This window comes from Helianthus annuus, chromosome 11 (assembly GCF_002127325.2).
Source record: "Helianthus annuus cultivar XRQ/B chromosome 11, HanXRQr2.0-SUNRISE, whole genome shotgun sequence".
Classification (NCBI taxonomy): domain Eukaryota; kingdom Viridiplantae; phylum Streptophyta; class Magnoliopsida; order Asterales; family Asteraceae; genus Helianthus; species Helianthus annuus.
The window spans coordinates 182,685,638-182,699,739 of NC_035443.2; the positions used below are offsets into that span (position 1 = coordinate 182,685,638).

Below are 14,102 nucleotides of genomic sequence, written 5' to 3' on the forward strand. Positions count from 1 at the left end.
AGCTGACCGGGGTGTAGACGTGCCTTCGTTGCTGTGTCCGATATGTTATAAAGAGGAGGAATCTATTGAGCATCTGTTTGGGAGTTACGACATTGTGGGAAGGATTTAGGTCGTTATTTTCAAATGGTTAGATTTATCGCCTAGTGGTGATTTAAGCCCCTCAAATACGCTTGTGTGGATGGATTCACTCCAAATGGATAAAAAGAAAAGGGAATTCATCCATGGTATTTAATGACGACGTGGTGGGTTATTTGGAGATTTAGGAACAACACTATCAGAGGCGAAGGTTAGTTGTTGCCCGGGGGTGCACCCGCCCACCCCAATGTTTCGATTAGAAGTGTATATTTTTCGATTTTTCGTCCGGAAATTTTAAAAATTATATAGGATCGCCTCTCCCCAATTATTTTTCCTAAATATTTATACAATATATAAATTAAAGTAAAGTTTGTTACCACTTTGTATATCCTAAATATTTATACAATTTAATTAAAGTAAAGTTTGTTACCACTTTGTATATAAATGATGGGTAGTTTTGTAAAAATATTTTAACTCTTATTTGTTTAACCCTAGATTACCCACCACACAATAAACTTAATCACAAGTTTTTATGTGTAAGGACTGGTCCTTTGAATAAATGAAATTTTTTAGTTTTATTTGGAACTATTATTATTTGACCTGACTCGAATCGATAGCCGACCCGACCCGAAACATAACGATCGAAAAAAAAAATTGGGTCTCATCACTTTACGCCCCCTCGAAGCTTTTGGTCAAGCTCCGCCACTGAACACTATTTTCTCCCAAGATAATCGGCCGAAAGATTTTCTTTTTGACTCTATTATGAATTATTCGTATTGGTGGACGGTGGTACGGTAACAGGAATAGAAAGTTAGTTGTTTCTTGGGTGTCGTGGATTCAAAACCCTCTCCTTGTAATGTAACGTTTCTCTGTCTCTTTTGCTAGCTTGGCTAGTTTTCATAAGCGCAGCCGTTCCAAAAAAGAATTACTCATTTACAAAATTAAATATTCAATTACAACATCAACAAAATTAAGATAGAATATCAGTACAAGAATCATCATCATCATACTCAGTAAATCCCACCAATAGCAAAGCTAAGGTAGGGTCTGAGGAGGGTAAGATGTAGACAACCTTACCTCTACCACGTAGGAATAGAGAGGCTGTTTCCAGTGAGACTACATGAAAGTTAAAAACAAGATCCAAATCAGTAATCACTAATGACAAATTATATATGTTAATAACAAATATGATAAAAAATAAGTTTTTAAAGATTTGTATAGAAGTAGTTAAAGTTTATAAAAAGATAAAAGTGAGTTGAATTTTATAAAAATTCTAAATTTTATAAAGCTTAGTCTAATAAGATAGTGATTATCACTACTGTATTTATGAGATTTTATGACAATGATTTTTGTTGGCTTAAATAGACATTAAAATAGAACTCAGATCTTTCTCCAACCATCAAGAGCTGACCCGACCCGTATAATACTGTGTTCATGGCTCATGAGTGTGTAATGCTAAAAATACCAGAGCTGACCCGACCCGTATAATACTGGCCCGTTAGTCGTTAGTGGCTCGCAACTTGTTTAGAACTAGAAAAAACTCAAACCGGCCCGTGACAGAGACAAACTTCAAATGGTTCCAACGTCTCTTTTCTCACATGAAAACGCGTTTTATTTATTTATTTAATAAAAAAATAAACACGGTTTTATTATAATTCTACAAATATACGTAAAAAAGAACCCGAAATATACATACATACAAATAAAAGCGAAAAAAAATCTTGCAAAATACAAACCAAGCCGATCGGGTCACACTCTCTCACCTATACCAGGAGTCATTTTCTTAGGTTTGACTTTTGAAAAGTCAACCAGGTCTCCAAACAGCTTATCCTCTGACTTTTGAGTCTTTGACACGTGCACGTAAGATGCATTCGCCATCGAAGGGCCCGTGTAAACAGTGCTTGTTAGAAAGTTGTCGTCTCTCACCGGCATCCCTGGCATGCTCTTGCCAATATATTGTCCATTTTGTTGTTGCCCATATACGGATATGGGCCCATAACCATAGGCCTGGCCCATTTGATTATTGTACATTTGTTGGCCCATTTGGCTATTGTACATTTGTTGTTGGCCCATTTGATTACCATACATTTGTTGGCCCATTTGATTACCATACATTTGTTGGCCCATTTGATTACCGTACATTTGTTGGCCCATTTGATTACCGTACATTTGTTGGCCCATTTGATTACCGTACACTTGTTGGCCCATTTGATTACCGTACGCTTGTTGGCCCATTTGATTACCGTACATTTGTTGGCCCACTTGATTACCGTACACTTGTTGGCCCATTTGATTAGTGTACATTTGTTGGCCCAATTGTTGAGGATACATTTGTTGGCCCATTTGTTGAGGATACATTTGTTGGCCCATTTGTTGAGGATAAATTTGTTGGCCCATTTGGTTGTTAATGTTCATATTGATGTTTCCAGGGGTTTGTATACCATGAGGTTGCGAGTATTGCATACTTCCGGCGACTACTAGTTGGTTGTCGGCATGTGGGGCCTCCCAGGGTGCTGGCGGTAAACCGTTGTTCATAGTAACACCTATAGAAAAACAACCACCAAATGATTTAAGGGGGTGTTTGGGATTGCGTTTTCAACCAGATTATTTGATTATTGTGTTTTGAAATCGCAAAAAATCTATTTTGAGTGTTTGGTAAAAAATTAATAAAAAGTGATTTTTTACGTTTTGTAGAGTTCAAAACGTGATAATCCATAAGTAGGTCACCCCTTGCTGCAGGAAAACGTGATAATCTAAAAACTGATTTTTTACGTTTTCACGTATTTATTTTTTTAAAATATATATACTTGCCAAACACTTAAATAGTTGATTATCTGATTATTGTGATATCAAACAACATAATCAAATCCAAACACTATCTTTCTGCAGCACGTTTTGTTACAGCTAATTATCTGATTCTGATTATTCAAAACGCATAATCTATTTTCAAAACTCAACCCCAAACACCCCCTAAGTATTATTATATATACACTAAAACAATAATGAGTAAAATCCCACCCATAACAAAGCAACTGGAAGCTATTGCTTCCGGTATCATCGATATGCTAAATTACATAAATATGTCCTTTTGTTGGAGATTACAAATTTCAGCCTTTTGTTTTTTTAAAGAGTAAAATGGCATTTTCGTCCCTGAGGTTTGGCCAGTTATACGACTTTCGTCAAAATGTTTGTTTTTTCGCATCTGGATCCAAAATGATTGAAATCTTGCCATTTTCATCCGGCTGATTAACTCCATCCATTTTTCTCCGTTAATTCAGGGGTATTTTTGTCTTTTTTTGTTAACTTAAAGGGCAATTCGGTCTTTTTCACTTTATGTACAAGTATTCAAAATACCCTTAACGGAAAAAAGACGAAAAATACCCTTGACTTAACGGAGAAAAATGGATGGAGTTAACGAGCCAGATAAAAATGGCAAAATTTCAAACCTTTTGGATCCAGATGCGGAAAAACAAACCTTTGGACGAAAGTCGCAAAACTGGCCAAACCTCAGGGACGAAAATGGCATTTTACTCTTTGTTAAAATAACATCGACCGTCTTTTGGAAATTACAAATCTCATTTTGGAACTTTGCACACGCCAATAGTTCTTTAAGAGCCAAAGAACGATGTGCGTGCAAAGTTCCAAAATGAAGAACGGTCAACGCGATTTTGAAAACTAAACAATGAGATCAATAATATTAATCAAACGGTTAAAGACGTTTTATGTCATTTAAAAACCATGCCGTTTCACTTACCAAAGGGATTATTCCCTTGATTGTTCGGGGCCCACGACTGATTTTGCGCAACATTTCTGTTTTGATAAAACGATGTTTGTCGGGCTGACATATTCCGAGGTTGTTGCGTTTGAGGCGATAACACGCTCACAAGTGCTAACGCATTTTGTTGAGATACAGGAGTAGCAGGTTGCGTTTCACCCACCGGTACAATAGCTAACGCATTCGAAGCAGTTGACGTGTCGAAATCATCTCCACTCAAAAGGTCAAAGTTGACTATTGCAGAAGACGTTGACTGTCCATTGGTTGTAGCAGGAGCAAGAGAGATCAAATCTGGCTGATCTGCAGCACCACTGGTAGATCTGCAGAAAACACAAACGGGTCAAACGGGTTGGGTTGACCCGTCAACACTTTATAGTTTATAGTTCGTTTCTTGAGTTAAATGCCATTTTAGTCCCTGTGGTTTGGGCCATTTTGCCAGTTTAGTCCAAAGGTTTCATTTTTAACCTGTGGGTCCAAAAAGGTTTCACAGTTGCCATTTTAGTCCACTTGATTAACTTCATCCATTTTTTCTGTTAACGAGAAGGCCAATTCAGTCATTTTGTATATAATTCTGTTAACTAAAAGGGCAATTCAGCCATATAAAATGACCGAATTGGCCTTCTCGTTAACAGAAAAAATGGATGAAGTTAACCCAGTGGACTAAAATGGCAACTGTGAAACCTTTTTGGACCCACAGGTTAAAAATGAAACTTTTGGACTAAACTGGCAAAATAGCCCATACCACAGGGACTAAAATGGCATTTAACTCTCCTTTCTTATATTTCAACTAGTGAATGGTACATTAGATGTTTGACGTAATTTAAGTAATATGATTACCCGACTTGTTTGGTGTCGGTTGCACCAAGAGGAGTAGTTACAGGCACTATTGCGCGACTAGTTTCTGGAGTTGACTTTTCAGCATTTGACTTTTCGGATGAAACTACGTGAGTTGTTGTAAGAAGTGCTTCATGTTTGGCTAGGACTCGTTGTAAATCATCGTTAAGAGCTAATCCGAGAGATAATAGTGATTCATCCCTAAAATATAAAAAAAAAATTAAAAATCGAGACAACCGAAAATTATATCCGGAAAAATGAAAATAGACTAAAGAAAAAATATAAATAAAATAGAGGTGACAATCTCGACACATTTACTTATGAATGCCTGAATGGGTTGATTCGTGTTATTTTAAATCTCAAGTGTAACGGGTCAAACGGGTTGACCGAGGTGAAACTCGGCCAAAGTGTATCTTTTAATACTTACAACCTTGTGAAATGTTTTACTTAAAAGACCTACAGCATTATGATTGTGATAGTATTGTTTTGTAGCAATTGTATTTATTAAAAAGAGTTAATTGCACGATTGGTCCCCGTGGTTTCACGTTTTTTCACGTTTAGTCCCCAACTTTTGGAAATAGCAGGTATGCTCCATGTGGTTTGTCATTTTGTTACTCGGATGTCCCCTGACATTTACTCAGGGACTATCCGAGTAACAAAATGACAAACCATATACCTGCTATTTCCAAACTAACTGACATCTAGTCAGGGGACTATCCGAGTAACAAAATAACAAACTTAGAGAGCATACCTGCTATTTTCAAAAGGTGGGGACTAAACGTGAAAAAACATGAAACCACAGGGACCATCCGAGCAATTAACTCTATTAAAGATAAGAAAATTGGAAAAAAAATAAAAATAAAAAGTGTTTCGGTCTTACGAAGTTGAGTTAACCAGGTGCACCAATCTTCTCTTGTATGTACGACATTGCTCGACCAAGTCTACAACAACCTCTTGCCTAAGTCCCTGGTTCCAATATTCAAATTTGAAAAGAAAAAAAATTAATAAATATATTCATAAAGAAAAAAGATTAAACCTTTTAGTGATAACATTACCTCTTTCTTTGTTGGGTCAACTGCAGTCAACATTTCTGCGAGGACATCCATGACCCCGCGCGCATTTTGCATTTCTGTCAAACTGAACAAAAAAAAGTTAGTTTTGTAATTTTCATCCAAATCACTAACTCAGTTTATTTTCATCCAAATCACTAACTCAGTTTATTTTTTCTGATAATCAGGCTGTCGTTTTATATTTGCCAGTTTCATCCAAATATCCTCAACTTAACAGAAAAAATAAAGAGTTAATTACTGTTTTCGTCCCTGTGGTTTGTCAAAAATCACTATTTCAGTACATTAGTTTAAACATTGCGATTTCAGTCCCTGTGGTTTCACTTTCGTAACCATTTCAGTCCCTGAAGTTTCACTTTCGTAACCATTTCAATCCATTATTCTGTTAAGTACAGGGACTGAAATGGTTACGAGGTGGACTGAAATGGTTACGAAAGTGAAACCACAGGGACTGAAATCGCAATTTTTAAACTAATGGACTGAAATAGTGATTTTTAACAAACCACAGGGACGAAAACAATAATTAACTCAAAAATAAACTAAGTTAGTGGTTTGGATGAAAATGGCAAAAAGTTACAAACGTTGGGGGCAATTTGGTACAAAAGTGTCATTTTAGACGAAAATGGCACACGTGCCCAAACCTCAGGGACGATTTTGGCAATTAACTCTTTAAATATTTAATCATGTCAATGCGGGTCGACATAAAACTATTTAATTCCATAAAAATAACAGTTTTTTATACCTCAAAGTTGGAAAATCAGCCTCTGCAGTATGCACACGCGTTTCATTTTCGTTTTCTGGATGTTGCGGATTATATGGAACCGATGTTATCGGGTGTGTTTGTGGTGGTGTCAAAACGGGTCCTTCTCTCGCAGATTTCTCTGGAAACGTTACCCCTAAACGCTGATATACAAAATCAAAATATATTTAAAATAAATACATTAAAATATATTTAAAGGGATGGCGGCGCAGTTTGTTGCTCGTCATCCTTATGTAATTTGCCCAAATTATTAGAATGAAATATATTCGAATAAAAAAAAAAAGTCGATAAATAGTCATATTTTTAACTAAAAAAAAATACATTAAAGGATGAGTAAACTGCCATTTTGGTCCCTGAGGTTTGGTTACTTTTGCCACTTTAGTCCAAAACTCAAACCTTTTGCATCTTGGTCCTTGTGGTTTCAGTTTTATTGCCATTTTGGTCCAAAAATGAAATCAGGTCATACTTTTCCTATAAAATCCTGCAATTTTGTCATTTTCCTCAGGGGCAAATCAGGTCATATTTGTCTTATAAAATATGGTATTTATTTATAAAAAAGAAATGATCATTTTGCCCCTACAGAAAATGACAAAATAACAGGATTTTATCACACAAATATGACCTGATTTCATTTTTGGACCAAAATGGCAATAAAACTGAAACCACAGGGACCCAGATGCAAAAAGTTTGAGTTTTGGACTAAAGTGACAAAATTGACCAAACCACAGGGACCAAAATGGCAGTTTACTCTTAAAGGATTTATATCCAAAAGAAGTTACGATAAAATTACCAGTAATTCAAGGTATGCGACGTAGTACTGCGGATATCTTCCCCTTTCTCCTCCGAAAGCTTCTTGCCAAGTGTCGATTAGAATTAATATCTTCTCTTTTACATGATAATCAGGCTGCAAGATTAATATTCAAAATGATGTCATTAATAAAACTAACAGTTTTTTCTTGTAAATATGTTTAGCAAAAAATTTAGAGTTAATTATTGTTTTCGTTCCTGTGGTTTGTCAAAAATCACTATTTCGGTCCATTAGTTTAAAAATTGCGATTTCAGTCCCTGTAGTTTTACTTTCGTAACCATTTCAGTCCACCTCGTAAGCATTTCAGTCTCTGTACTTAACAGAATAATGGATTGAAATGGTTACGAAAGTGAAACCACAGGGACTGAAATCGCAATTTTTAAACAAATGGACTGAAATAGTGATTTTTGACAAACCAAAAGGACGAAAAGAGTAATTAACTCAAAAATATAAAACAATAGAGTTAATTACTGTTTTCATCCCTGTGGTTTGTCAAAAATCACTATTTCGGTCCATTAGTTTAAAAATTGCGATTTCAGTCCCTGTAGTTTTACTTTCGTAACCATTTCAGTCCACCTCGTAAGCATTTCAGTCCCTGTACTTAACAGAATAATGGATTGAAATGGTTACGAAAGTGAAACCACAGGGACTGAAATCGCAATTTTTAAACTAATGGACTGAAATAGTGATTTTTGACAAACCAAAAGGACGAAAAGAGTAATTAACTCAAAAATATAAAACAATATTTTGGGGGTGAGATAAAGCTTTGGGACCAATAGGTCCTGAGTTCGATTCTCACAAGGGGGTTTTCCCATATTTATTGGGTTTCCTCCTGAATTGGTGTATAGGCATTATGCCTAGTGGAGATGGATATGATCGGGTGGTTCTGCTGGTGGCACGATGATACTCCAGCGGTCCGTCAGTGATCCAAATTTGCCGTTCAAAAAAAATAAATAAATAAAAAATAATACTAGCCTTCTTTTTCTTCACAATTTTGATCATATCGTGAAGCAAGTTTCTTTCGGCTACATTCAGATGAACAACATCGCCGCAATTCTTCACAACCGATTCCAATAGCTTAACATAACAATCAAACGAAGAAATTGTAACAAAGTTAGCGTATTCGCGTAGACAGAGTACAATATAACTGATTATCGACATGACTCGGTAGACACATGTTAAGAATAAAAAGATACAGTTAACACGATAAGTTAAACGTGTTATGCGTGTTGTAAACGAGTTGAACAAGTTGAACCCGTTTAGACACGTGTTTAATCATGCCATTAACGGGTCGACCCGTTTATGACCCAAACATGTTAAAGCAAGATAATAATAAGATAGTAGATGTTTTTTGTGCTTACTGTTAAAGCAAGAAGCTGACTTTTCGGATTCCTGCTTCCTAAACGTTTCTTTATTCCTTTAACGACATCTTTAGCTTGCCTGGAAAATAATTCCGTTATATAAACATGAATCATAATCATAAGTAAATATAAAAGCGACAATTAGTGTGCGCGTGTGTGTATTATATATAGACTTTATAAAGATGGCACTTTTGACACATTTAGTTATGAATGGGTCGATTCAGGTTATGTCTAATATGAGCGTCTCCAATAAGGGGACCCTAAAACATTGCCACGTCATCACCCAGATATAATACCCAACCCACCCGGCCCCACGCCCACCTAGGCGTTTGATGTCGTTCATCCATAGTATTATAGTAACTACCCACCCGAAACTCAACGGGCAAAAGCGCCCCAATATGGAAGGATGGCCAAGAATGGCCCCATGGTCTCCAATAATGACCCAAAACCAAACTATTGGAGATCGTCTAACGGGTCAGACATGTAAAATCCAAAACTTAGCTTAAAAAAAAACAACTAAGGGGTTGTCTGGCAACATCTGAATGGTTAAGTGCTGAACCAGTAAGAGGTTTGAACCATTAAGCCTGTATAATGATTAATCGTTCAGAGGCAAATGTCTGACCAATTCAGATTAGAGGTCTTAACCATTCAGACTCTGTATAATGCTTAACCATTCAGAGGCAAATGTCTGAACCATTCAGTCATCTGCTCGTGAAACAAACAGTCTGAACCATTAAGTGCTGAACCAGTAAGAGGAGGTCTGAACCATTAAGAACCTCGTTAAAAGGTAAACAAAAAGCCCCTAAAACTATAGAAAGTCTCCCGAAGTGTAAGTTAAACGAAAATAACTTCCTAAAATCATATTCAAAGTTAGTTTTTTTTTATCAAAATAATTTATTCAACTGAGTTGAATTCCCATGAACCCTACTTAGCCTCATGTTACACTAAGGATGACCAGTGGTGGATCCAGAATTTTTTTCATCGGGTTCCTTTTGCTAGATTTTCATTATTTCTCACTATTTTTTTTAAATCATATAAAGTTTCCACTATTTTTTTCCAAACCGAGGGGGTTCCCGGGAACCCCTAAACACCCCTGGATCCGCCACTGAGGATGACATCGGTACCGTACCGATTATGACAACAGTACGGTACATGCAGTGCAAAAATATCGAAACCGACTGGTACCAAAACCGAAAACCCTAAAAATAACACCGGTACCAGTACCAGTACCGATTTTGTTCAGTCAATATCTGTTCGGTACAGTACCAGTACTCGGTAAAAAAACGATCATCCCAAGGTTACAGTCATAATCATATCACAAAAAAACATAATCAAAAAAGTCAAACCAAATACTTTCAATAGCAATTCAAGTCAACCATAATTTCTTATCATCAAAAACAAATAAATAAATAAAAAAAACAGAGGAAAACAGAGCATACACAGGATCACGGTTACAAACATCACATATCTCAAGGTTCATAGCCCAATCTGGGCCCATAAGCATGTTATTTGTGGCTCTTGCTACCATAGAATTCACCATTTTCGTCGAAAAAAATCGATAATTCAACTTCAAAGTCAAACGATCGGTTGATAAACTGCAAACCCAGGTAGAATAACAGAATCTAGAGATGAAAATAGAGAGAGAGATTGTTGATCAGAGAGTCAAAATTGGCTGAAGTTACAATGGAGAAAATAAGAAGAAGAAGAAGAAGAAGAAGAAGAAGTCAACATGATGAAGATGAAGATATTGGAATGCATAGTTGTTAGTTTTTTTTGACGTTGTATATTGTCTAGAAGGAGGAATGTGGACAAAGTGGAAAAACTAAAATTTGGTATAATTTATTTATTATAAGGTGGCCTGACTGGAAATATTGTAATACTTTGATGTAAGCAATAACGTACTTAATTTATTTCTTTTTATATATTTAGTTATATTTTTAATTATAACTGGCTACTTGAACGAATCAAACCCGGGATGAGCACGGTATTTGTTCGGTACCAAAAGTATCGGTATCGAAAAACAGGAAAAGTGAATACACCGGTACAGTACCGGTATTTACCGGTGTTTTACCCATAAATACCGGTACCGTTTGGTACCGGTATCCGGTACCAAATGCTCATCCCTAGATCAAACAGATTGAATTTGGTACCCGGTACCAAATGCTCATACCTAGATCAAATCAATTGAATTTGATAAAGATAATGAAACCATTATTTGATTAGGGTACAATCACTTAAGGACAATTTACAACCATACATGTATACAAAATTTACAAATTAATGGTATATAAATAGTTAAGAAAGCAAGTAATTCGTTTCTTTGCATCTTTGTCTGTGTTTTTGAAGCTGGGGTCTTGCTGAAAGCAATTTGTTTTTCTTCAAGGATAGCTATTACAAGTGAGATTTACTTATTGCGGTTGTTATTGTTTCTCTGCCTAATAAAAATGTAATACATATTTTGTGCATTACTAGTTATCATTATCATAAATTGAAGAACAAGTGTAAACAAACTAAACTAGTTTTATGCCTCGTTTGTGTTATGGGGCTCTAAGCCAAATATATTTAACCTAAAGTAAAACACTATCATAGTTTTGTCAGAAAAAAAAATTTAAAATGATAGCAAGATTAAAATTTTGAGTTGGGGGCAAAACTGTAATTTGTTAGGACTAATGAGCAAGTGCTAGTGAATAAAAATTACATCGAGTCAAACAGTTAAAACAAAACACTGCCATACGTTTGATAAAAAACTAAAATAATGGCAACATTGTAATTTTGAACTGTGGGAAAATCATAATTTTGACTGTGGTAAAATCTTAATTTGTCAAAAGTTACAACGATGACAAAACTGCAACTTTGAGCTGAGGGTAAAATCGTAATTTGTCAAAAGCTACAACGATGACAAGATTGTAATTTTGAACTAAAGACAAAATCATAATATTAAACTGAAGGCAAAATTATAATTCTGAACTGAGGGTACAATCGTAATGTGTACGGGCAATGGGGAAGTGTCAGACAGCTGTCTGACACTATTCCTCGCCAATCCCGCCATACTTCAATTATCTTCGTACAAATTGTAATTTTGAACTGAGGGCAAAATCATAATTCTGAACCGAAAGTAAAATCATAATGTGTTCGGGCCAATGAAGAAATGTCACACAGTTGTCTAGCTCTATTCTCTGACATGGCCTTTAAATATATACATTCGATACAAACATAAAGGACGAAAAGTGTAATTTACCCTATTAAATACAAACATATTTAAAATATGTAATGACCCTTTTATTTTATGTCATAGAGGTGAAGATAATCTTATTCTCTAACATGTAAAATCAGTATATTCAAGAGATAAAATAATTCTTACATTTTTATCTATATATCATATAATATAATTTAGTAACCCAGATATCATGGTATATCAATTTTTTTTTGAGGGAGAGGATGTTTATTTAGAATTATTTATTAAGGTGTATGAGTAGGGATCCTGCGGAAAGTGTGTTTTTCCTAGAAAGTCTAGGAAGCGATCTGGGCCATCCAATGGGTGTGTTTAATGGTTAAGATGAAGTCCATGGCAATCTTGTAATTTTTTAGTTTATTTAATTCATTTTTTAAAAGATTAGGGGCAATTTTGTCAATATATCGTGTTTTAAATCAATTAGATAACCGTCAGTCAAACCCAGTCCCTAATTTCAAGCGATTTTCCCTCTCTCTCTCTCCAAACACATCTTCGAAACCCCAATCCCTACAAAAAATAACTACAATCATGGAAGAAGATAACTTTAGAAAGGATGGAGAGCACCAGATCAAATTAAAACACTTCTCCATCTCCACCATCTCCGAGTTCATCATCACCATTCAAATATTGTTCTTATCATCTCCGTTTTCTTGACGATGTGTTTTAACAGCAAGCAAATTAATACAACTGTGTTTTAGCAGCAAGCATATTTATACAGTTGTGTTTTAGCATTCAGATTCATACAGTTGTGTTTTAACAGCAAGCAGATTCATACAGTTGTGTTTTAACAGCAAGCAGATTCATACAGTTGTGTTTTAGCATTCAGATTCATACAGTTGTGTTTTAGCATTCAGATTCGTACAGTTGTGTTTTAACAGCAAGCAGATTCATACCCTGTGTTTTACCATCTTTATATTATGGGATCTATAAAAAAAATTGACTTTAACCCTGTAAACTGTTAAAACACAGCACCAAGAACATGCTGATAATTTCCAGTAATCTTCTGAACAATGGAATATGCGATTGGTTTAGATTTCGAAAACAAATTACTCAGAAAATCATGGAGAAAACGGTTACAAAATATGGACATAGATAGTTAGTTAGTGAAGATAAATTCCATAAATAAAAATAGAATGTGAAAGTACACAATTGCCCTTCTAGTTAAAAATCTCCAATGCCACATGTCGCATTCTGATTGCTTCCTAGACTTTCTACCCAACTCCTACTCTAAGGTGTATAATGGTCTTTATATTAATTTAGTATTATTTATTATGGTTGAGGTAGTTTAATAAATTGTCACATGGCATTTTAGTAAAATCATTCGTAATTTGTTGTTGAGTTTGGACTTCGAAAGGGCGTACGAGTATATGTGTTACTACTTTAAATTGTTTTAATAAATTACTAGGTTATAACCCCGTGTATTACACGGGTTAAATAAATGAATTTTATATATCAAATAATAAAACATTATCTTTTTAAAAGCCTTCTTTATTGCACGGGTTGAAGAAATGTAATTTTATATATTAAATAATAAAATAAGTTATATCTATAAGAACCATATGTATTGTACGGGTTGAATAAATGTAATATTATATACCAAATAATAAAAAAATTATATCTTTAAAACCATTGTATTACACAGGTTGAATAAATGTAATATTGTTTACCAAATAATAAAAAAACAGTTATATTTTTAAAAACCCCCGTGTATTACATGGGTTGAATAAATATGATATTATATACCAAATAATAAAAAAGAAGTGGAGGTGGTGGCGGAGTAGGTGAGGTGTGACTGGGAGGAGTATGCTAGGGTTTGGAGAAATTTTGTTTTGAAAGAGGAGCAGAAGAGATGAGAAGACATCTGAAGATGTGAGTCCAGATCTGCGTGAGGAAGAGGTCTGAAAGACATTTTTTAATGAAATCACTTCTAAAAAACAAACACACTACAAACTAAAAGGTTTGCGGGTGGTCTGCGTGATACAGACATAAGAGGTCTTGAAGTGCTTTTTACAAAAACACAAATACCCCTAAATATGAAGTACATATACAAATTTGTTAGCTATTATTAAATATCAGATTTTACAACTATGTAAATTTTAATTGGGCTGGTATGAAAAAAACATCTTGAAAATATAATTAGAGAAGTTCACTCTCGTATTAAATTTTCAAATTGATTGTACGACTTTTTAC

The 14,102-nt window shown here is 35.0% G+C and overlaps 1 protein-coding gene across 1 annotated transcript; it reads right to left on the bottom strand.

The window, feature by feature from the left end:
* Positions 1-1,664: 1,664 nt before the first annotated feature.
* On the bottom strand, positions 1,665-10,437 carry LOC110891392 (TOM1-like protein 9). Its single transcript, XM_022139084.2, has 10 exons — positions 10,120-10,437; positions 8,681-8,759; positions 8,295-8,396; positions 7,302-7,415; positions 6,494-6,654; positions 5,740-5,821; positions 5,565-5,650; positions 4,688-4,885; positions 3,830-4,170; positions 1,665-2,618 (listed from the first exon to the last, which is right to left on the bottom strand). The coding sequence occupies exons 1-10, from the start codon at positions 10,218-10,220 to the stop codon at positions 1,825-1,827; spliced, it is 2,058 nt and encodes a 685-aa protein (XP_021994776.1). The 5' UTR covers positions 10,221-10,437; the 3' UTR covers positions 1,665-1,824.
* Between the last annotated feature and the right edge of the window lie 3,665 nt (positions 10,438-14,102).

What these genes read in the sequence shown, in the direction of transcription:
- LOC110891392 (XM_022139084.2), bottom strand. Translation starts at nt 10,220, where the DNA reads ATGGTGAATTCTATGGTAGCAAGAGCCACAAATAACATGCTTATGGGC. An exon ending in TCGCATACCTTGAATTACTG is followed by an intron (nt 6,655 to 7,301) that starts GTAATTTTATCG and finishes TTTGTATATCAG; the next exon opens with CGTTTAGGGGTAACGTTTCC. An exon ending in ACCGACACCAAACAAGTCGG is followed by an intron (nt 4,171 to 4,687) that starts GTAATCATATTA and finishes TGTTTTCTGCAG; the next exon opens with ATCTACCAGTGGTGCTGCAG.